At 43.2% G+C, this 25233-nt stretch overlaps 1 protein-coding gene across 3 annotated transcripts in view; it reads right to left on the bottom strand.

Annotated features, from left to right (window-relative positions):
- CSTF2 (cleavage stimulation factor subunit 2) overlaps positions 1-25233 on the bottom strand; it is a 1531011-nt gene that overhangs the window by 196597 nt on the left and 1309181 nt on the right. For all 3 annotated transcript variants that reach the window (XM_044057611.1, XM_044057609.1, XM_044057610.1), the window contains one exon: positions 13834-14003. In XM_044057611.1, coding sequence (XP_043913546.1) covers positions 13834-14003 — 170 coding nt within the window. The remainder of the gene's footprint in view (positions 1-13833; positions 14004-25233) is intronic.

Raw genomic sequence — 25233 nt, 5'->3', positions numbered from 1 at the left:
TGAGGAAAACACATGCTGGTCTTATAAGAAAACCAATCCTTGTCAACAGCCAGAATTCTCTTCAATAAATGGACTGAAGCTTGGGGATCCTATGGGCAGCTGTAATGGCTAGCAAGAAAGCACATTCCATGAGGCAAAATTCACAGTCACTGAATCAGCCGATTTGAAAAGGGGGATTTTTTCACAAGTAGGCTAAGACAGACCTTGATAAGCTAATGCTGGGACACAGCTTTACCCTACACAAGGCTGTAATGTGGCTAAAGGTCAAAAGCATTCACCTTGGCTATGGAATAATAAAGATCATGTCAAACAAGTGCCTTGCCTTTAAACAGGTCAGGATCACCTGCAAATTGGTAGACTCAGAGTCAAGTCAAGTGTAACTGACAACTGGATGGATTACCAGACATTCACGCCCGGTTTGGACCGGTGCCTCTAATGGACACATGCACCCTTTAAATGGTTCATCTCCTAGGCCCCTTCTTGCAAATGATTCATCTCCCAAGCCCCTGCATACACTTACCAAGGATACCATACCTTGTCAGGGATTTGGGATGGATGACTAAAGCTTAAGGACCCAGTGGTCTTAGCCTAGTACACACCTACGAACCTGTAAGAATGGCTCAGTTTCAAACCAGATGTAACTTTCTTCCACTTGGAGAAAAAGTCTTCTGGGTGAAGCACTTTCTAGCACCTTCAGGTATTACTGTCACTCCCGCTGAAAAGTCAGGAGCTAAAAGACAGTCAAAGGAACAGCCCACATCAACGGTGGATATGATAGTCTCCCAATCCCAACAAATTACCTTGAGTTGTACTGGTGTATATTTCTGAACAGTTAGGCCATTATCACCTTGACATCACATTCATCCCAGCCACCACAAGTTAGTGAGATGAAGTTCTGGTTGTTTTTTTTTTTTTTTCTGAATTTTGTCAGAAGGTGCAGAATCAGATCAGAGGAAAACGTGGAAAGGTACTTAAGAATATTCTCAAACAAGAGAAGGAGAATATGACCAGCCATCAACTCTACATTACCATATGTCCAGGAACAAGGCACAGGAGAATGGAGACCGAACTGTGACCCCAGACAAATGGGATTCAATCAGTGGCCCCAACACTGGAGGAGCCAGGCAGGGAGGGGTAGGAGTGAAGAGGCGAGACCCATTTGACTCCCTTGGGGGTTGGCAGGAAGACTTCCATGCATTTGGATGCACACAGGAAAGTGTAGTTTCACTGGTGGAGACCAGAGAGGCCACTGCTCTTGTTGCTAGGGGGGGTGGGCTGCATGAAGGCAATTCACCTTGTAGAAGTGAAGGGATGTTCATTACGGACAGGAGCCCACTGCACATTCCTCTTCTGCACCCTGCCTAATACGCGTGCATTAAGGAAAGGGGAAAAATGTTCCAGCCATCACGGATTGCCTGGATGATGACTGTTCTAGGTCAGTTCTCACCTAGTTATAGGAACAAATAGGCCAACCAAGAGAGGTTCTGATGGTTGGTAGGCAGTTGGGAAAAAGAAATGCAAAAAGTGTGGGTGAGACAGAGAGAGACAGGGACAGGACTGCTTTTCCTCTTATAACCAATGAGTTTACCTCTATGGTGTTCCATTTTCAGAACACTTTTTCTCCTTGTTTTTCTCTTGTTCTACTGCAACAGCAAGTTAAGGCAGAAAGCAAATATTGCTTTCCTTTTTGTGAGGCACATGGGAAGTAAAACGCTTGTGAACTGTAAGACAGCAAAATGTGTCTGCGTGTGTTTTAATTAACAAGTTAATATCAGTTTAAGGTTTTCTTCAGACAGCTTATAGGGACAGATAACTGTGTAAATAAATATCATTTTACCACAGGAAAATGGTACGTTAGATGAGGATTCTTAAGGACAATGTCTTGAATCCCCCATCCTTTATGGTAATTTAATTTCATAATCCTCCCAATTCTACTTAATTCACTCTTACTTGTGATGACTACAAGATCACACTGTAAAGACTTGCCTCAAACTAATTCAATTTCAATTATCCTTTTATTCACATGCTTTCTTCACACCATTTAGTTGCACAGTCTAAAACACACAATTAACATTTCTCTACTCAAACTGAAAATCTTAAGTAGTACCAGTACGTAGTACTGTCCTACAAAATGATTGTAAATAAAAACAGAACACTTATAATTTTAAGAAGTGTCAAGGGCCATGCAGTAAACTATCCTTAATTCAATGGTACACATTACCCTAACCAGCCAGAATCTAACAAATACTGAGAATAATTTATAATTACTGTGACTATTAAGTTAACTAGTTAAGCCCAAAGACAATTGCTTATCTGTAATCTCTTCACCTCAAGAACGTGCCATTAGGGAGTAGCTTCTACCCATCTAAATACAAACGGGTTGGAAAAAGGAGCAGCATAATTTTTCTCATGTTGCTAATAAGGAACAGATATATGCATGCAATCTTGATAGGAATTCCCCACTTAATCCTCAGCAATATACAAGAGTACAGAGAGGTTATTACCGCTCTGTACTCCTCCCTCATTAGGGCAACAATTGAGTACAATGCCCTGTTTGGTGTGTACCGCTCCAAACACCTGCACCAACTGAACAGCCCACAGAAATACCTTACAAAGAGAATCCATGGCCTCCCAACACCTGTCTTAAGTAGACAGGCTCAGATCACTATCATTCTACTCAGTATCATACAGACTGCTCAGAGGTGATTTGTGTCTTGCCTACAAGGCAATCTCAGACCCTGCCCTACTAGAGATGCTTTATATATGCAAGTCTAACTCCTCGCGCATTACCAGCTCAAAAGGCCTAAATCTAATGTGTGACATCAACAAAACCTGCTGGAAACAGACTGCCCCTTCTCTGGAACAGACTTCCCATACATGTCAAACAGAGTACCTCACAGACCCTCTTCAAGCGCAACCTTGATAAGTGGATGGAAAACCACAAATTTGTCCCAGGGGATCCACCTGTGTCCCGCACTGACTGAGGTTTCTTTTTTGGGGATAAAATCTTGGTAGCATTGCCACCCCTCCGTTTTTTTTTCCGGAGTGTCCGGAAATCAGTAGGGCACTCCGGTTCTCCGGTTCTTGCTCTCGGAGTCCGGAAATAGCGACGTCAGGCTCGTCAGCGCGTATTGTAATAAAAAAAACATTCCCGTCTTGGACTCTCGTTGATTGGCTGCTTGCTGCAGACGAGGCTCGTGCAGCAAGCAGCCAATCAACACGTAGAGTTGCAAGTCAAATCCCCACAAAGCCCGCGAAAATTACTGCATAAAAAGCGGCGCTTCAGCTTTTTTCTTTTTTTGTTTGCTAATCTGCTACCACCCGATTGAAGATACAGGAAGAGCTACTCTCAAACCCAGAAGTATGTCAGGAATAATTAACTTTTCTGCAGGGAGTAGACAGCGCCTTTTATTTATTTTTATCCCCCTACTGTATCCCTTTCTATGGACAGCTACCAATACAGCAACGATAAATCACTGTGCACTCGGTTCTTCTTGAAATTGCATCGAAAAATGGGAAATATGCACATTGAGGAAACCACCGTTTATCCTATAGCAGCGTGTCACCATTATTACAATACTGTTTTTTGTCAGTCTTACTATTTATAGACATAAAAGCATACATTTCATTGTGCACTTTTATCTGTTACTGGTAGTTCTCATTATTTTACAGTATCCGATCACTGAATTGCGGTTTGCAGGACTGTGCATCTCCTTAGAAGCAGTTTATGACTTAACAGGGCTATAGAGAAGAAACTTTAATTCCAGCTCTTAACCAACGTGCTTCTTGCTCACGGAGCATGCTAACCTGGATAAAGTTTGTTTATGCACATTGTTTGCCTGAAAGCTGACTAGTGACTTCCGGCGTTCCGTTGCCAGTCATGTAATCAGTGAAACGGGGCTTTTATTTTCAAGCTTCGGTTTTACATTTTCATGTTTGTCACAAAGTAATGCAAGCCATCAGCCTAAAGCAGGAACGGAAAAAGAGGGCGTTCCTCGCTGAGTGATGTCATGGTGACATCACCAAAATGGGCGGAATGTTGGCCTGGGGCGGAGTTACTGATGACACGATGGGGAGTGGCTTTACACCGGTTTTAGCCACGATGAAAGGTGGCAACCCTAAATCTTGGCTAGGCTTGTAAGGGCCCCAAAGCCATTAGTCTAGTAACCTATCATGCCAACCTTGAAAGAAATGCAACTGAGAACATTCTAGTTTCAGATACTTATCTTTATATCTGTGATGCACTTATATTTACACTACAAATAAAGGCAAAATTGCAGGAATTGTGTACATACTCAAAGTACAATTATGTGAGTAAACTTATAAGAACTCATGTTTAAATACGTCAATGTTTTCAGCAGCATAAGGCTGTATGGGAAGTTTCCTGCCAAGGACCAGATGTCTGGCCTTATCTATCAAAGCTTTTGAGCACCTTCCATGTGCACCATATCTCCAAGGAACACAAAGGCCACTGCTATAAAAGCAGCCAAATGGCCAGCAAAAATCAGAGCTTTCTTGACTCTCACAAAAGTAGGTTACAAAATGAAAGGGAAAGCCTAAATTTAACTTGTAAACATGTGTATTAAGAGCAAGAAAGAAAGACTCAAAAGAAACCCTACTCCAGCTAAACAAGAAAGAACAGGATCCACAGACAGTAAGAAAAGAAAACTGAAAAGGAGGATGATGAGAATGTGTTAGCACTGCAACAATGAGCTATTCAAACATCTACTGTTATGGTATGTTGACTTGCACAACTATGCCATGTTGATCATTAAATCACTATTACAACAGCATAAAGCTATACAGAATGACTGCCAAAGCCTAGCTGGCCAGGGAGGAGGAGGAGGGGGAGGGGGAGGAAGATGGGTCAAAGTCCAGCAAATTCTGCTCTGATCCAAGAAGAGAGACTTGTAATACTTGGTGAAAGCATGCATCGAAGGCCAAGTCACTGCCTCTAAAAGGGTTCTAGAATCCACTCTTTTTCAAAATACCTATAACTAGCCACTGGTAAAGTGAGCTTTGACCTTCTAAGAGCGGGTCTTTCTGTGGTGAGAGTATCAGAAATGGATGAAATGTGCTAACCATTCAGAAACTGGTTGTTTAGACCCTGGTGCTCCCCCCTCCCCCACATACTCACCAAATGAAATGAAAGGCTAATAAGCTCTGACGTCCTTTGCCCTGTCACTGTACTACCCAAGTTGCCTGTGCACATCCAGTGCACACAGGATACTTTTCTCCTCTGTTTTTTTAGTTCAGAAAAGAACACAGGAAGATTAATGGATTTAAATTAAATTCAGATACACTACCTGAGCATAAAGGAAATGTCAGGTCTTTAGGCTACCCTATCATTATGAAAAACAAGAAAAGATTGAATCACCATTAGTGCTTGCAACTCCGACACTCTCACCTAGGCAGTTAGTAAAACAGTTTTGCCAAGTCAGGAACTTCAGGTCAAACTGAAAAGCTGGTTCAAAAGGTGGAAGAATGAGTCTTTCCAAAACAAAAAGTTAACATCAGGAGGAGGAAAGTACAGTTGTGTACACTTACCATAAATGTAGATGTCCGAGTGTATTCACTGTTGCAGTCATCACACTTGGGTTATCCTACCAAGGGTAGCCCTCAGTCGGCTATAATACCAGAGGCTTAGTATTTCTGCATTGGCTGCTGTCGCTTCAGGACTGACATCAGGTCGTCAGTGGTATAAAAACAGTCAGCTGACACCATTACATCAGTTTTTCTTACCCCAAAAGTCAGGAGCCCCCAAATAGGGAGCTAAGCTATGGAGGAAAAACACAACAGTAAAAAGTAAATACCAATAGCCCTGTACGGAGTGAGGAAGAGAGAGAGAGAGAGAGAGAGACAAGGGTGCTGGAGGGAGGGAAACCAGGACTGCAACAGTGAATACACTAACATCTACATTTATGGCAAGTGTACACAACTGTACTATGTTCTTCATGTTTCACTGCTGCAGTCATCACATTTAAGTTGATTCCCAAAGCTGAAGAATGGGTGGGGGCAACAGGACTGCAGTTGCAAAGCCCACCCCGGATTTTGGAAAGATAGGCAGGTGGTACAGAACTCCAAGTTGCAGCTTCCAGAATGTCTCTGGTATGGACTCCTCAAAGAAAGGCTGTAGAGGTTGAAGTTGCCCTAGTGGAATGTGTTCTGACCCCCTGAGGGGGTGGTTTCCCATTGTGTTTTGTAACAGAAATGGATAATGTGCTATCCATTTGGAGATGGTTTGTTTTGATATGGCCTTACCCTCTGCCCCAGGTGCAAAGCTGACTAGTAACTGGTCAGACTCCTTAAGGGCTTAGTCCTACCAAGGTAGAATCTGAGGTGTCTGTGTAAATACAGAGTGCAGGATCCTTCATCCTTATTTTGAGGATTAGGGAAAACGGTGGGTAAATGGGTAGATTGGTTGAGATCCACACTGGACACCACTTTAGGCATGAAAGTTGGGTTCGTCCTGAGGGAGACCCTGTCAGCATGAAAAATAATGAAGGGTTCCACAGCCATAATTGTTTGTAGCTCCGAAACTCTTCTGGCTGAATTGATGACCAGAAGCAAGGATGTTTTCCAAGAGAGGAACTTTAACTCTGCTGATGCTGTAGGCTCAAAGGGGGGTAGTGTGAGCTTTTCCAACACAAAATTAAGGTCCCAAGCAGGGGTAGGGGCTTTTCGTGGTGGCCTTAATTTGTTAGCCCCTCTCAGGAACTGTTTGATGAGAGGGTGCGAGAAGAGAGGTGGCTCAGTGCTGAAATGAGCAGAGATGGCAGAGGCATGGATCTTAATGGAAGAGAAGGATAGGCCCCTGTGGAGTAGGTCTGCTAGGTAATCCAGGATGAGAGATAGAGAGGGCTGTGGTGGGTCTGCTCCTTTAGTTTGGATCTAGGAAAAACACCTTTTCCACTTGTCAGCATAGGATTTTCTAGTACTGGGTTAATCTGGCTTCACGTATGATATCCAGTACCTGCTTGCTTAGGCTGGCCACTAGAGGAGAGGTCAAGGAATAAGCCAGGCTGCGAGGTTCAGGGTCTGCACTTGTGGATGCAACAACTGTCCCTCCTGCTGAGTCAGGAGAGTTGGGATCTGTGGGAGGTGCCATGGAGGCAACGGTGACAAACTGCGCAGTAGTGGGTACCAGTGCTGGTGTGGCCAGTCTGGGGCAATCAGGATTGCCCTTGGTCTTTCCTCCCTTATCTTGAGTACTACTCTTGTAAGAAGAGAAAGAGGGGGAAAAGCACAGACTGAGAGGTTTGCCCACTGAAAGGATAGGGCATCCACTTTCCAGGCCTTGCTGTGAAGATCCCTGGTGCAGAATTTGCTGAGCTGGTGGTTGTAGGGGGAGGCAAATAGGTCCACCTTCAGGGTACCCCATTCCTGGGTCACAAGGCTGAAGGTGTTATGCTTAAATGCTACTCATGTGGGTCTAGGAGATTTCTGCTTAAGTTGTCTGCCAGAGAAATTTGCTTGCCTGACAGGAATTGAGCTTGCAGGTGAATATGCATGGCTGAGGCCGTGTTCCGGAGGGTCATGGCTAGCCTGGAGAGTGGGTAAGAGTGGGTTCCCCCTGCTTGTTGATGTATCACATCACTGTGATGTTGTCGGTTTTGATTAGAAGGGGCCCCCGAGAGAACAGGGATCTGAAAGCTGTCAGAAAGTGCTGAACAGATAGCATCTCCTTTTGGTTGATGTGCAGATGAATTTGATTTGGGTTCCAGTTGCCCTGAATGCACCTACCGTCCAGATGTGCACCTCAGGCATATTCTGATGCATCTGTGGTTAGGGTCTGGGCGGTGTGGGTTTGTGTAAAGGGAAGCCCCTTCTTGTGGTTGCATGCTGCTTCCCACCAGAGGAACTCTTTCCTTAGACAAGGTATCATAGGTATGATAAGTTTCCAGGTCCTGAGAATGTTGGCACCTGACTTTTTAAGTACCACTGAAGTTTCCTCATATGCAGTGTGGCATATGGAATTAGTAGAATGCAGGGGGCCATGAACCCTAGAGCTTGCAGGATTTCCTTTGCGGATAACTGGGTTTTAGTGGCCATTTGAGAGAAGTAGCCTGTCAGATAGGTTTGTTTTTCCTGTAGTAAGGAATGCCATCTGGGATGCTGTGTCCAAGCTTGCTACCAGGAATACAATTTTTTTGACTGGGGTCCAGTTTGGATTTCTTTTCGTTGATAGTGTACCCCAGGGAGGTTAGAAGGTCCTTTACAAATGTCAGGTGCTGCAACAACTTTTCCTGCCTGTCTGCCCGAATCAGGCAATCGTCCAAGTAGGGATAAATTTGAATAGTCTCTGTCTGCAATAGGGAATGGCTGGAACTAAGCATTTTGTGAAAACTCTGGGAGCAGTGGATACGCCAAAGGGAAGTGCAGAGAACAGATGATGCATAATTCCTGCCCTGAAACATAGTGATTTCCTGCAGGAGTCCCTGATTGGGATGTGCAGATAGGCCTCCTTTAGATCTAGAGTGGCTAAACAAGCATCTTTGGACAGCATAGGGAGAAGCTGCTGAAGGGTGAGCATTTTGAGTTTTGGTACCACCAGGAATGTGTTTAGAATGGATAGATCTAAGATTGGGTGCCAAGTGCCTTCTTTTCTGGGCACCAGGAAAAGTCTGGAATAAAAACCTTGGCCTATCTGTTCTGCAGGAAGAGATTGAATTGCCCTTATGGAGAGCAGGAACTGAACTTGGTATTGTGCCTCTGCCCACCAGTTTGTAGGAAGGTCTGGGAACCCCTTCGGGGTTGGCATGTGGAAATAAAATTTGGACCCCTGGGATACTATGTTGAGGACCCATCAATCGTTGGTGATGGAGATTCAGTTTTTTACATGGTGTGCAAGTATTCCTCCTAGGGGCATGAGCAATTGGGCAGAGGTGAGGAGAGGAGTTGAGAAGTCATTGTGAATTCTTTTCATAAGGGGGTGGCTTAGCACTCCCTGCTTTAGAAGTGGAGGTCCTCCATTGTTTAGATCTCTGCATACTCTGAGACTGCAGTCTGGCGGGTCTGTTTCCCCTAGGCCTAGTTTGAGCTGGCCTTGAGGGGGCTGGAAAGGACCAATGTTTTGAGGGGCAATGCCTGCTGAATCTTGGAGGCTGCACTTGCAAAAAAATCTCTGACTGTCTGCATAGACTTAACTTTTTCTTCCATCTTTTTTAAAACCTCTTCTGCTTTGGTGCCAAACAGACTGTCCTTGTTCAGAGGTGTGTCCATCTTTTTTAAAACCTCTTCTGCTTTGGTGCCAAACAGACTGTCCTTGTTCAGAGGTGTGTCCAATAATTTTGATTTGACATGGTCTGGCAAAGTCTGCTCCTTAAGCCAGACATGCCTTCTGAGCACAGAACCTGTGACTGCTGCCCTGCAAGATGCTTCTATGGTGTCAAACCCACATTGCATGGTATGCTTGCTGACTTGGCTTGCAGAGTGCATAAGCTCCTGTAATTCTTTATTTTCTGCACAGTCAGGGAAGGTAGATCATTTTTGCTTAGTAAGTTCCATAGTATGCTGCTGGTATTTCAGCATGTGGAGCTGACAATTTAATGCTCTAATGCCAAGAGTTGCATAGGTGTATACTTTTTTACCCCATCTGTCTAAAGCTCGGGAATCCCTGTCCAAGGGGTTGGAATTCTTAGCTGTAGTTGCTTTTATTCCTTTAGGTCCTTGGGAGATGACCTCTGGGTCAACAGTAGGATTTTTGAAAAGAAATTTGTGCGAGTCAGGGACTCTGTAGTACCTGTCAGGTTTCCTGGGAGCAGGTGGTAAAGTATCAGGAGTTAAACTGGACTCCATAAAGATATCATCAACAACATCCAGAACAGGAGGGATAGCTACGGGTCTGTGCTGTGGTAAGTCTAAAAATTCCCTGAGTCTCTTTTTGCACTGAGGATAATCCTGGCATTTCCAGTGGAAATGCTCTCTCAAAGTATGTAGGGTTTCACAAAAAGAAAAATCCTCTGGAGGGGAGGCAGATTTTTCTGTATCTGAATCCTCATAAGCAGATAAGGGCATGTCTTCATAATCAGAAACCTCAGAGTCGTTGGACTCTTGGTCAGATAAAGCTGCTGGGGAGAAGTCTATGTTCCTTTTAGCAGGGGAAGGCTGGCTTCCCCTAATCAACATGATCAGGTCTTCCTCCATTTTAACAATGTGTAATTGTGGCAAGGAAGCAGCTGCTTGAGTTTGGGTCATCATTTTTTTAGGCATAGCTCGTACTCTTGGCCTATGAAACTCGGTAGTTTTAGAAAGAACCGAAGACACAAAAGAAGTAGTTTGTGTGGTAGTGCGAAGAACTTCCTCAGAAGCTGGTGCCTGCACAGCTACTCCAGACCCATCTAAGGTAAAAGCATCCGCATGTTCCGTAGTCAAAGAAGAGTCTCGCAGCATACCGGACTCCAAACGGGTCGCGGTAGCAGCCTGTGAATCCATTGAAACGGGTATCAGGGGCTGCAAAAGCACCTCACTGAGTACCGGCGAACTGGTGACTAGCTTAACGGAAGCGTCATCAGCAGTTTTGGACATGTGCTGTCTGTCTCGGTCTTTATCCTTATGTTTTTTTCAGACTATCGGTAGTCAGATGGCTTACCGAAGCCATTTCGGAATACGAGATCGGGAACTAAAGTATTTACCTAAAATAAGGGCTCGACGGCGAATAGTTTGGGCGTTCAACAAAGCACAAAACCGGCAGCGAGGTACGTTGTGGTCTGGGCCAAAACAGGTGTCGCAGTAAGAATGGAAATCTCGGTGTGGTATTTGCTTTCCACAGGTGAGACAATTATTAACTTTTTCTGACATCGGTTAGAGCAAGAAAAAAGGATCCCCAATGGGGTACTTAGCTTCAAAAGACTTCGGGTACTTAGCTTCAGAAGACTTCAAGATGATTCAATTTTGGAAACGAAAACTCAGGTAGTGGCCGACCGGCACTCATGCGAATTGCTTCTGCTTCGGGCTCCTCAACAAGAAAGTTAATACAGAATATGGTAATTATGCTTCAAGACTATTAGTCTTCAGAAAACAGCCATCATGCTTGACAGGCTGTACAATATGTGGCAGAAAAAGCTGCCAAGGAGGGGATTTCCTCTATATCCAATTCAGTAAAAGAAAATTAAGGTAAAAGGTATGACAAAGGTGAGCCAAGTGGGCTCAACAATTGAGGCAAATCTGGCAAAGATCCAAGACATGTAGAAAAATGCTAATAAAAGGGCACAATGCAAAGTTTCCGGTCCAGGGAGTAAGGTTATAAGCAGCTAAGTACAACCATCAGCTACTAAGTTATGTAGGTTTTCAGAAATGTCCTATCATAAAGTATACATTTTAAAAACCTCAGTTAAATAGAGTGTCAGTTTCAAAAAACATGGTACAGCACAGAAATAAATTTTGCAGGACCTCTTCCTCCAGCAAAAGGGGGTTAAATATGTACAAGTTTTAAATACATCATTCATACATAAAAACTTGGACTTAAATATTCTAACGTCTATAAATCTAGGTAATATGAAATCAAATCATAAAGTTAAGAGATTTCACTCCAAACAGGGCATAAATGTTCAAGTAACACCTAGTGGTCAAAATTAAAATTGCAGGTTTAAGAGACTTCAATCCAAACGGGCTATAAATGCTTAAGTGACACCTGGTGGTCAAATTAAAATTACAAGTTCATTCATATAAAGTTAATTCAAATCATAATATTGAAAGACTTTAATCCAAACAGGGCACACATGCTCAAGTGACATCTAGTGGTCAAGCTTAAAATTGCAGGTTTACCACAGAATTTTTTATTTTTTATTTTCAGATTATAAGTCAAGTAGCATACAAGCTAAATACAGCAGTTAGCAATATAAACATAAGGTCATTACAGTAGTAGGTCCCAGTACACTTTCGTCAAGGGACCTCAGAGGCAACTGTTAGATCAGGGCTTTTCATTGTACAGTACCAGCAGACAGGCTAAAGAATAAAATAAGCCTAAAATGGTGTTTAATTTATGAATAATTTTAGTAAAGCAGAAACAAAAAAATCTTTCACTGAATGTTGACCTTGCTGGCCAAGCATGGAAAACTGTTTAATAAAGAGGAAAAGATAAGCAGACAGAATGTTCTTTCTCAAGGAAAAGATCAGCTACAAAATGTTCTTTAATAAAGCACAGATAAAGCCTAAGACCAAGGTTAAAAACGGTAAATAAAAGAAATTTATAAGAGTAAATGAATAAGATATGCAGTGCTCACATTAGCAAGGCAGTTAAGGTTAGAAAGTTACTTCGACCTGTTACTTCAGAGAAGATGTCTAGAACATGAGTACAGATAACAAGTCATCTACAGACTATGTCAATTTACATTGTTCAGGAAAATTAGAATGATGTACAGCAACTTAAATTATCAGAACTGTTAACGGAGACAGTACTTTGGATATTGTAAACATCTAATAAAACCTTATTAAATGAACGACAGTGTTTGAAAAATTCAAGCTGAACAGTGCACAAGACTTTGTTCATAAGGGAGAAACTGACACCTACTGAAGCACGAGCTTGGGTAATTAAAACTTTCGTTTCTCAGACTCATGTCATACAGTGTTTCCAGCTAATTAAGGAAAAGTACCATCACATCTAATCTTACAAGTATAAAATAAAGACTGACAGGCAGACTGAAGGCTGAAAGAAAGATTTCAACCACTATATTTGATGAAGACAGAGGCCCCAACATTTACAGCAACAGATTTGGAAAAAGCAGCAATAAAAAAAATAAGTAGCAGCAAGTAAATAAACAACTGAAGTGTACCCGGCTCTGTGGCACAGACAAAAAGCACTGAATATGACCTAGGTGACTTAAATTAACCCCTGCTCTATGGCACATAGGGATGAAGACCTGCCTATGACCCAAGATAAGTTAGTGGCTGTGGATTTGGAAGAGCCAAGTCAGACAGGATAGGAATAAACAGCTAATTGTCAGGTCGCCTATCCTCTGGTCTACTGTTGTGTCAGGACCTAGTAGAGAAAAAGGGGCCATGTATTGGCCCAGGATATTTCTTTCTTATAAGTTCATAGGTAGGTACTAGGCTATCTGCCCAAAGGCATTTATAAGCCTAGCCAGAATGTGTTGGCTTTCACCGACCCCTTAGATTAGTTCCCTGTGCCTCTGTCCAGCAGAGCCACTGAAGTGATCCCCGGGGTAAACTTTCCGTTTCCCATCCACTCATCAAGGTTTCTCTTGGAGTGTTCGTGAGGAACTCTGCCTAATGTAGATTGGAATCTTGTTCCAAAGCATGGGTAGTCTCTGTGACAGGAATCTATCCGTCCAGCATGTCCTATTTTTTGTTGTGGTGAGGTTTAGATCCCTAGTTGTGGTGAGGTTTAGATCCCTATCTTTCTTTTTGTTTACTGGGAAGTTCTAACGGTGTTCTATCCTATTTTCAGCTGACGCCCAGGTAGAAAGGATCCATATATTGAGCAAGTACATAAAAAAAAAAAAAAAAAAAAAAAAAGCGACATTTTTTAAAATATAGCAAGTTTACATGAAAACACAATTATATGAATACCTCGTAGAGCACATAATATAACATACAAGAGCCCATGACTTTAATAAAATACATTTTTATGTCTATTTTGTATATGTGCTTATCAGCTGGAAGTACAGACAAGGGTAGCAAGGGGTTTAGCAGGTAGAACTTAAGAGGACAAATAGTTACACAATACATTAGGAAGACTGAGGTAGAAAGCTTGTACAGACCTGCCTCAGTGCAGCTTTATGAAACATTTTCTACAGCTGCAGCTATACACACCATGCAAAAGTCATTCCAGAACTAAGTGAAAACAAAACAAACAAAAAAAAAAAATCTTACCTCTGGTATCCAGGGGTGGTCCTCTCTGGTCAAGCAATGGCCCTCTTGGCTCTATCATTCCTCTGGATTCCATAGGTCCTCCTCTCAGCTCATGTGCTGGTGGACCTCTGTTATCATGAGGCGGAATATGATGCAGAGGTGGACCTGGGTGAGGTGCTCCAAGGAAACGACTGAAGACAGAAAGAAACTGTCAACATTAGTACTAAGGGATGAGAAATAGGATCAAGCATTTGAGTCCTACCAGCCACATTAACAAATAAGCAGCAATGTCATCCATATCACTAGAACTCTATTTCCCTTAGTTTGGCAATGATGCCACAAAATGTACCATAGCAGAACTCCTTTATGCAGACATAGGCAGCTTAAATTATGTAGATCCCAATCATTTTGGTTTCCTAAAGGGCAGGTCCTGTCTCCTGAAACTAGGAAACTTCTTAAAAACATTACAGGGGCTGTGGACAGCAGTCATTCTGTGCACACTGCTTATCTCAACAGGGCCAGGCTTTTGACACTATCCCCCGTGCTGGTATTACTGAAAAATTAGACATTTAATGTAAATCCAAACCCTGTCCACTGGAGAGCAAACTGGCTATACAAGAGATCCTAAGTTGCTGGTTCCCTCTCTGAATGTAAATTTGTAACTAGTGGGGTGCCACAAGGATCAATTCTGGATCCTCTCCTACTTGGCATTTATTTTGCAGACACCCAAGCCAACATCTCAGAAGTGTACTTGAACAAGTTTGCTCATGACTGAAAACTGGGCACCGTTATTCAATCATCCACTAATACTGAACAGCTCCAGCAAAGCCTAGAATATGCACATACATGCTGCATCAAAAATGGTCTCAAACTAACGAGAAAAAGTGCAGCATTCTAGCATTTGGCAAAAAGGTTGTTCCTACCTCATATGCTGCAAATGGTACTCCTCTTATGAAAGACACAGTAATAAGGCACTTATGTGGATAGTGTTCTCTCATTCAGTCATCATGTTTCAACCACAAACAGGAAATCCCTTCTATCTGGCCCAGTTAATTTCCAAGGAAATACTTCAAGATCCAGAGGACCATTTGCAGCCTAGCCACAATACTTTAACAAATTCAGCTCGCTTAATGGTTAAGGTCTTCACTTCCCATGCACAAGGTAAAGGGTTTGATTCTGACCTCAGGCCACTGCCTGTATGGAGTTTGCTTGTTCTCCGTGTGTCTCTGTGGTGTTCCTTCCACCTTCAAAAACATGCTGAGTATTTCCCACCTCAAACTCAAAGAATGGCATTGTGGGCATCAGCACAGACTCTAAATGGTGTCTATTGGGAAAAAGTTGTATAGACCAAATGCTCTGGGCATCAACTGTGGTGTGCGGTACCTTCAAGATAACAGAACACAGATCACAGACTGAGTGTAATGGAAGGGCTAGCCACTCAACTGTGCCAAAACTGCTCTGGGTGATTTGGTTGTGTTGACTAATGTAGCTGGTGCTATGTGCATTGTGGACCCAGCTTACTCCAACCTATACCAGGGACCTATACTAATGGTGGGAGGGGTGTATGCTCCCCTACTGGTCAGTGTGCGCTCATCATAAAACCCAATAAGACACTGGTGAGTGAAAGCTGTACTTCAAATAAACTTGCCAAACACAAACTAAGGATTGGTGCACTCAATATAGGTTCACTGAGAGGACACAGCATGGAAGTGGATGTCACTATGGTAAGGAGGAGACAAGATGGAAGGGCAGTGCAGCACAGCTACTTGGGTCAATTACTCAGGAAGACACAGATTAGATATGGTGCAGGAACTGTGGTGAGGAGAGGCTTCAGAACACAATGAGGAATGCCATCAGAATTAGTGATGGACTCATGGAAATCAGACTCCAGTGCAAGGTTAGGGCACTATTCATAATCTCAGCCTATGCTCCGCAGAAGCATTCTGACAGTGCAGAAAAGAGTACATTCAGACAGCAGTTGTAGGACATATTAGATAACAGAGTATGAATTAAGTACTGATAATGGGTGACCTGAATGTACGTAATGGGACAGAAAGAACAGCATACAAGGACTACCTGGGTGGGGCAACAGGAATTATTCTAGACGTCTGTCTGACAAATGGTTAGATTGTAGCCAACACATGATTCAGCGAGAGAGACAGTCACAAGATGACAGAGTGGCAACAAGCAACTCAGGTAGACTTTCTCAGAGTAAAGAAAGGGCATAGAATCAGAGATTGAAAAGTCAGCCCACAGCACAAACCACTGGTTACCACTATAAGCTTGAAGTGGTGGTCAGAGAAGGCTAAAAGGTCAACAGACACCAGGCAGAAAACCTGGAAGTTGACTGGAGAGAAGTGCAAGAGTACAAAGATTTACTTAGGGCTCTAGCACCTCTGGAAGAGGAGGAAATAAGTGAAGCTGAAGAAGAATGGCAGCACCTCAAACAGTATGTCTGAGAACTACAGTATGCAGCCAAGCCATCCATGCAAGCACAGTACATAAGGAAAGCTGGTGGTGGAATGCAAAAGTCCAGAAAATCATCACAAGAAAGGAGGCGTGCAAGACAAAGTGGGAGATAAAAAAGACAGACCAGGCTAAGAAAGAATACTGGTTGGCTAACAGACTAAAACAGGAGTTACAACAGCAAAGAATAAAGCATCAGAGGCACTGTATCACCTTCTGGAAAGTCACTCAGTAAATGATACAAAGAAACTTTATCAAGTTAGAAGGTAAAGACAGAGAGATAAGGAAGATTGAGGTACCCTTCATAATGGATGACATCAACAACCTATTCACCAGTCCACTGGACATCAAAGGCAGAAGGAAGGAATACTTCCAGCAGCCTCTAAATGAAGAAAACCCCGTAGAAGCTGCACTGCTCCAGATGCAGCCTATGATGAAAGGAGCCACCCTAGAAGAAGAAAGAACAGCACTAAGGAAAATTAAATCAAGGAAAGCAGCAGGCTCAGATGAGGTCACGGTAGATATGATCAAGATATTTGGGAAGATAGGAGAGAAATGCCTCCTGAGAGTACTCGTATCAGAATGGAGATAAAGGCATATCCCAGATGACTGGAAAATAAGCATACTAGTAACAGTGTATCAAAAAAAACAAAAAAAAAAAAAAAAAAAAAGTGCACCCACAAAATTTATGGCAGTACAAAGGTACCAAACTTTTGATACACTGCATAAAAGCTCTGGAGAGGTTAACATAAATGAAAAAGCAGTGCAATAGAAAATAAGATAGGAGATGGGCAGTTCACATTCAGATCAGGATGCAGCACAACCAACCCAATGTTTGTAGTGGTACAGACAGTTATAAGGAAGCTAGAGATGAACGGAGAGTCCACCTGGGCATTCCTAGACTTGGAGAAAGCATATGACAAGGGTCCCAAGCCATCCGGGGGTTTGAAATCAATGAAAAATTGGTAGAATTAGTGCAGGCTACGTACAAGGACTCGATGACCCAAGTATGAACAGTGTCTGATCCCACAGAGGGAGATCAATTTGGTAGTGGGGGTGCATCAGGGTTCAGCTCTGAGCCCAATGCTGTTCATATGCTGGTCGTAAACTACATTAGCAAATGGGTCAGACAGGACAGATCAACAATGCTTGTGTCTGTAAGACGATGTGGCATTACAGGCAGACTGAGCAAGAACCTCAGAAAAGGGCAGGGGGGATGCATATGGGATAAAACGGAGTACAGGTAAGGTAGTAATAGCAGCAAATAAGGGAAGCTGAAAAACCTGAGAATTCAGACAAAAGGAAAAACAGTCAATCAGGTTAACAGCTTCAAGTATCTGGAAAGTGTAGTTGAGGAGAAGGGAAGTCTAAATGAGATCAAAGTTTGAATCAGAGGGGCTGCAGCCAACTGGCACAGTGTGTGTACGGTTAGTGTAGAATACCAAAGAAGCTGAAAAGTAAAGTACATAAAACAGTGATGTGACCAGTGTTATTCTATGGTACAAAAATCTGGGCAGTAAAGGCAGGGCAGTTGAGGGTGGTAAAGGTGATGGTGATGAAGTGCTTCATACAGGTGGTAGGATGCACACCATGGAAAAGATTACAAAAAATGAGAATAGTCCAAATGGGCATTCCTAGAAACATCAGACCAGAACCCAAAGTCGCTCCAATTGCAGATAAAGTCAAAGACAGCACATTATGGTGGTTTGGGCAAACGTGCAAAATAGCAGAAGACAACCTTTCAAACCTTTTAAAGAATATTTGGGACAGACGGGAAGGCGGCAAGAGGAAATGAGGGCAACCAGCAAAGATATGGATGGGTAGTGTGACAGAAGCCCTGCAACAGTCAGGCATGACTAAAGAAGGTAGTAGAGTGGCATTAAATCAATAGAGATAGCAACAGTTGACATGACACCATGACTCCATGTACACAATGAGGAAAAAGGTGGTTGATAATGATGATCGTCAAGATTCAAAGATGTCATAATACCACTGTACTTTCCCCATTAACAGACCCATCATTGGATACAAAACGTCTTAAATTCTTCAACCACCCAGACAGATTGGCACAACTCTCTTTTTGAGCCAAGAAAAACCCAGTCCTATTTGACCACCTATTTCTTTGCAAAACCAGTGTCCAAGTTGACTGCAGTAAAGAGTTAAATCTACACCAACCAATAAAGTGGACTCATCAGAAAGAGAGGTTCCTTACACAATGCATTCCTAGCTTATGGAACAAGTTAACATTAAAAGTAAAACAAAGTACTGCTTTGGCTACCTTTAAGGCTAGTCTTGATAAGTGGACGGGTAGTCAAACTTACACCTGTGTTATGTGCAGCCCTACTTGATTTGAGAGGTGAGCACCTTTAAGCACTTAAAAAGGATAGCAAGAACTTTTAAGTTTGTTTGGATACATGTGTATGTAGCTAGGCATCTTATGGTCATGGAGATCTCTTGCCATGTATGTTCCTGTGTTCCTAAATCAATAATTTTGCAGACTGGCTAAATGTCCAGTCATGCTGGAATTCCATTACACTAACAGGTATCTGGAGTTTGGCGGAAACAAAATCTGTGAAACACACAAACAAAATGTACTACAGATGGTGAAGCACACAACCCAAACACCAACACATGGCTATGCATTATCATCTGTTCTGTTTTACTTCTGAACTGCCACAAATCTGTCCACTTAACCAAAGCTGACCTTGAAAGTTGCATCTATTTCTGTGAACTAGATAAAAACAGCGCAGCATAAATATGCCTCTTTTAAGGGGGGACACATGTCAAAAAATGCAAATAAGAGTATAGACAATTAAAGCAAAGTAATTATGCTTAAATATGAGGTTTTAAATAAACAGTTCTATACTAAACAATGGTCAACAATCAGACTGGCATAAATGATTAAGGGGTACTGATTCTCACCAAGAACAATTTTTGTAATTTAATTTAATTTTTACAATGTTCCATCACACAATACATTTTCTGTCTTCTGAAACAACTCAATTGTTGATTATGAATCATTTAAGCAATTACATGCGTCATCTTGGCTAACTAGAACCCAAGATATAATTCAACACAATGTTTAAAAGTGAGACAGACTCTGGTGGTGTACAGTGTTAAATTAGCAGTGTGGGTGTTTCAAGGAGTAGGCAGGGAGGATGGGTATATCATTCATCCTGGGGAAGGGGCTAGATCCAGCTGCAGAAAGTAGCAGTCTTTTAGAGAAAGGAGGCAGGCCAATGACCTGGCCCATCTAGTTGGCTAAAATGACAGCCCTGCCAGATGGCTCTTAAATGAGCTCTAGTCTAACTGGGGAAGCTCGATGGACAGCAGCTAGTGCGACATACAGCATTAAAAAAAATAATTAAATATGCAGAAATTTAGCAGCTCATCATACCTTGGAAGAAATGAACCACTCATTTTGAATACAGACATTGCATACTTAATAATCTTCACATCTTTCATTTGTTTTCCAATGACTGCCGTACCTTACTCAGGGTTGCACAGAAGCCAGACCCTGTTGTGGTATTCAATGGCACAATGCAGAAAACCACTCCTAAACAAGATACTAAGTACATGTACATATGATTACATACATAACGCACATGCAAAGTTCTATATAAAGATTACAAGATCACAAATTCATCTATAAGCTATGTCTTTGGGATGTGGAAGGAAACCGGACGCCCTGGCAAAAACTCCACATGGACATCATTCATTTCTTAAAATCTTAATTCAGTGAAGGCTCCTGCATTAGGCAACAGTAACATATTTACACGGTTTCTGGATATTACCAAGACATTGCTTGCCAACTAAGAAGCTAAAACATTTTTCACCTGCTGTTCCCGTATTTAGTCTTATTATACACATATACGTAATGGGCCACAGAGCATTTTATTTTCTGCCATGACCTTGGTAAATGGAACAAAGACATACATAGCTATTGAGAAACAAAACACAAGATGGTAAGTACAAAAAGAAATGTAACAGTAGTGCTAATGAATACGTACTGAGCTTCAGCCTTTGTAAAGGAGAGGACAGGAAACCATGGACAGATAATACAGAACAGGATAATGTACAGACAGAAATGCATGCTCTAAGGTAAACCACAACAGAGGGATAAAAGGCTGCTTCACAGTGTCCTCAAGCATCTGAAAAGGTGTGCTGAACACATCCCCTGATGGAGAAAGTACAGTTGTGTATGCTTACCGTAAATGTAGATGTTTGAGTTTATTCACTGTTGCAGTCATCACACTTGGGTTATCTGCCTGCAGGTGGTCCTCAGTCGGCCCGAATACCAGAGTCTTGAGATTTCTGTGTCGGATGCTGTCGCTTCTTCCATGACATCAGGTCGTCAGGGGTATAAAACATGCAGCCAACGCCATTACATCCGTTTTTCTTGCCCAAGATGTCAGGAGCCCCCAAAATAGGAAGCAATTATATGCTGTGGAACACATCCAGTAAAAAGTAAACACCATTGCCATAAGATATGGCCAAAAAAGTGGCTAGGTAGAAAGTACAGAAAAGTCAGGGGCTGGAGGGAGGGTAACTAGGACTGCAACAGTGAATACACTCGAACATTTACAATTATGGTAAGTGTACACAACTGTGTTTCACTGTTGCAGTCATCACAACTGGGTTGATTCCCAAAGCTGAGAAAGGGTGGAGGCAGTCAAGACGTATTAGGGCTGGTGAGCAGGCCTTGTAGGACTGCTATGGCAAATCCAGCTCTGGATTTAGAAAAGATAGGCAAGTGATAATGCTAGGTGAAGGTGTGTACAGAACTCCAGTTTGCAGCTTCTAGATGTCCCTGGTAAAGACTCCCCTGAGTAATGCTGTAGAAGTTGAGGTAGCTCTAGTGGAATGGGTTCTGATCCCCTGTGGGGTAGGTTTTCCATGGTGTTTATAGCAGAAATGGATGCAGTGTGCTAGCCATTTGGAAATGGTTTGCTTTGAAATGGCCCTGCTCTCTGCCCCTGTAGCAAAGTTACCTGCAGGCAGCTAACCCAAGTGTGATGACTGCAAAAGTGAAACACGAAGAACATCTCCATGTTGCAGCTTCCAGGATGTCCCTGGTAGGGACTCCCCTGAGAAATGCTGTAGAAGTTGAGGTAGCCCTAGTGGAATGGGTTCTGATCCCCTGTGCGGTAGGTTTTCCATGGTGTTTGTAGCAGAAATGAATGCAGTGTGCTATCCATTTGGAAATGGTTTGGTTTGAAATGGCCCTGCCCTCTGTCCCTTTAGCAAAGCTGACTAGCAGCAGGTCAGATTTTCTGAAAGGTTTAGTCCTGTAAAGGTAGAAACTGAGTTGTCTGTGTGCACGTCCAAGGAGTGCAGGATCCTTCCATTTATTCTGAAGATTAGGAAAAAAGGTTGGTAAATGGATGGATTGGTTTACAGCCACACTAGATACCACCTTGGGCATAAATTATGGGTTAGTCCTGAGGAAAACCCTGTCCGCATGGAGAATAATGAAAGGTTCCACTGCCATAAGGGCCTGTAACTCAAGACACACTTCTTGCTGAAGTGATGGTTAGAAGAAAAGCTGTTTTCCAAGAGAGGAATTTTAACTGCTGTAGCAGCAGGCTCAAAAGGGGGAAGCGTGAGTTTCTCTAGTACAAAGGTAAGGTCCCAGGCAGGAGTGGGAGCTCTCCTTGGGGGTCTCACATTGTTAGCTCCTCTCAGGAACTGTTTGATCAGAGGGTGAGAAAAGAGGGGTGGCTCAGTATTGTAATGAGCCGAGATGGCAGAGGCATAAATCTTAATGGATGAGAAGGCTAGGCCTTTGTGGAGCAGCTTTGCTAGATTATCTAGAATTTGAGGTAAGGTGGGCACGGTTGTGTTCTTTCCCTGAGACTGGCTCCAAAAACAGTATCTTTTCCACTTCTCTGAATAGGATTTCCTAGTACTAGGTCTCCTGGCCTCAAGGATGACATCCAGCACATGTTTGCTGAGGGTTGCTGGTGATGTATTCAGGGAATAAGCCAGGCTGCCAGGTTCAGGGTATGCAGCTGAGGATGCAAAATCTGTCCCTCCTGCTGGGACAGCAGAGAGGGGGTCTGATGTAGGTGCCAGGGTGGCACTGCTGTCAGACTGCATAGGAGAGGGTACCAGTGCTGGCATGGCCAGTCTGGTGCAATAAGGATTGTCCTTGGCCTGTCTTGTTTGATCTTGAGTAGGGGAAAGGCACAGATTGAGAAGTTTTCCCATGTATATAGCCGCAGTGGTGCAGCGGTTAGCACTGTCGCCTTACAGGAAGAGGCTCTCCTCTCCTGTTCGATTCTTGGCTAGAACGTCTGCTGGGTGGCGTCTGTGTGTCCTCCCAGTGGTTGCATGATGTCTAAAGGCATGCAGGTAGGTGCGGGCAGGAATGAGTGTACCTTCTTTGAAGGTTGGGCATCGGGCTGCCAACCCGGCACCATAAAAATCCACTGCCAATCACTAGCGGACTGGAGTTCCGCTGTGGCGATCCATAACCGGGAAAAGCCAAAATACTTTTCTTGATGATTGGATGGGAGAAAGGAAATTCACCCCGGGGATCACATCAGTCGCCCTGCTAGACAGGGGTTCAGGGAAGTAAATAGTGTGGGAAGCAATAGCTAGGGAATTGTTATGGCTAGGCTTGTATAGGCCCCTAGGGCCGATAGCCTAATACCAACCTATGAGCCTATGTAAAGGATAGGGCATCCACTTTCCATGCTTGGGTGTGGGGAGTTCTGGTGCAAAATTTGCTCAATTGATGGTTTTGGGGGGGAAGCAAAAAGAGGTCCACCTCTAGTGGCCCCCACCTGCGGATTAGAAGTTTGAATGAGTTGGGTTCCAGTTTCCACTTGTGTGGGTCCATAAGATTTCTGCTCAAGTCATCTGCCAGTGAATTTTGTTTGCCTGGCAGGAATTGAGCTCGCAGGTGCACTTGATTGCTCAGGGCTGTGTTCCACACAGCCATGGCTAACCTGCAGAGTGGGTAGGAATGAGTTTCCCCCTGCTTGTTTATGTACCACATAACTGTGGTGTGGTCTGTCTTTATCAAGAGTTGTCCTGGAAGGATAAGGTATTTGAAGGCTGTCAGTGCATTCTGTACAGCTGACATTTCTTTCTGATTGATATGCAGTTGAATTTGTCCTTGGCTCCACTTGTCTTGAATGCATTTGCCTGCCATGTGAGCCCCCCATGCACAGTCTGATGCGTCTGCTGTAAGGGTTTGAGCGGCAGGAGGGGTTGAGTGAAAGGGAGTCCCTTGTTTTGGTTACAAGCCTGCCCTTAGGCAAGGAATGATAGGAATCACTAGTTTTCAGGTCCTGAGAATGTTGACATCAGAGACTTAAGTACCACTGAAGTTTCCTCATATGCAGTCCTGCATATGGAATTAGGAGAATGCAAAAGGCCATGAACCCTAGGGCTTGCAGTATTTTTCTTGCAGATAGCTGGGTTTAAGTGGCCAGTAGTTTGAAATAATTTGTTAAATAAACCTGCTTTTCTGGAGTGAGGAATGCCATCTACGAAGTTGTGTTCAAGCTTGCTCCCAGGAATACAATCCTTAGGCTGGGTACCAGCTGCGATTTCTTTTCGTTGATGGTATACCCCAGAGAAGTTAGGAGTCTCTTTACAAACGTCAGGCGCTGAAGTAGCAATTCTTGACTGTCCGCCTGAATCAGTCAGTCGTCCCCAAATATGGGTAAATTTGAATATTCCTCTGCCTTGTGAATACCCTGGGTGCAGTAGACAAGCCAAAGTTAAGTGCAGAGAACTGATAGTGCATAGAGCCTACCCTGAAACGTAGATATTTCCTGCAAGATTCCCTTATGGGAATGTGCAGATAAGCTTCTTTTAAGTCTAGGGTGACCAGCCAGGAGTCCTTAGCTAGTACAGGAAACAGCTGCTGGAGTGTAAGCATTCTGAATTTTGGTACCACCAGGAAGGTGTTGAGAATTGACAGTTCTAGGACAGGGCACCAGAAACAGTCTGGAATAGAAACCCTGCCCCCTTTGCTCTGAGGGAACAGGTTGAATAGCCCTGATACTGAGAAGAGAAAGTACTTGCTTTTGGGCCTCTGCCCACTGGTTTGGAGGAAGGTCTGGCAATCTGCTTGGGGATGGCAGTGAGCGGGAGTAGAATCTGTATCCCTGGGATACAATGTTTAAAACCCATTGGTCCTGGGTAATATACTCCCAGTTTTTTGCATGCAGGGTGAGTTTTCCTCCTAGGGGTGCAAGTACTTGGGCTTGGCTGGGAAGGATGAAGGACAAGTCATTGTGAACTTTTTCCATAAGGGGGAGGCTTACCACTTCCTGTTTTTGAGGTGGGAGTACTCCATTATTTAGATCTGTGCATACCCGGAGACTGTAGTCTTTGTGGTCTGTTGCCCGTGGGTTTGGGCTGAGAAGGTCTGGGAGGGACTGGAAAGGACCGTTTTTTTGAAGGCCAATGCCAAATGAATCTAGGTGGCTTTACCTGTAAGAAATCTTTAACAGTTTGCATAGATTTAGCTTTTTCCTCCATCTTTTTAAGAACTTCTGCTTTTGTGCCAAACAAACATTCTTGGTTTAAAGGAGCAGCTAGTAATTTTGCTTTGACATAGTCTGGCAAGATTTGTTCCTTCAGCCAAGCATGTATTCTCAGAACAGACCCAGTGACAGCAGCCCTGCAAGATGCTTCTAAGGAATCAAAACCACACTGCAAAGTATGTTTACCAACTTGGTTTGCAGGATGCATTAACTCTTGTAAATCTTTATTTTCTGCACAATCAGGAATCAACAACATTTTTTGTTTAATCAGTTCCATAATATGCTGCTGGTACTTCAACATGTGAAACTGGCAATTTAAAGCCCTGATGGCAAGAGATGCAGAGGTACACACCTTCTTACCCCATCTGTCTAAAGCCCTAGAATCCCTGTCTGAAGGGGTAGGCTTTTTGGATGTAGTAGCCTTAATACATTTATGTCCCTGGGAAATGGT

The sequence above is a fragment of the Protopterus annectens genome, chromosome 15.part0 (genome assembly GCF_019279795.1).
Source record: "Protopterus annectens isolate FY-2018-M chromosome 15.part0, PAN1.0, whole genome shotgun sequence".
NCBI classification, from domain to species: Eukaryota; Metazoa; Chordata; order Ceratodontiformes; family Protopteridae; genus Protopterus; species Protopterus annectens.
The sequence above is the reverse complement of the archived record's forward strand: the minus strand, read 5'-3'. Positions and strand labels throughout refer to the sequence as shown.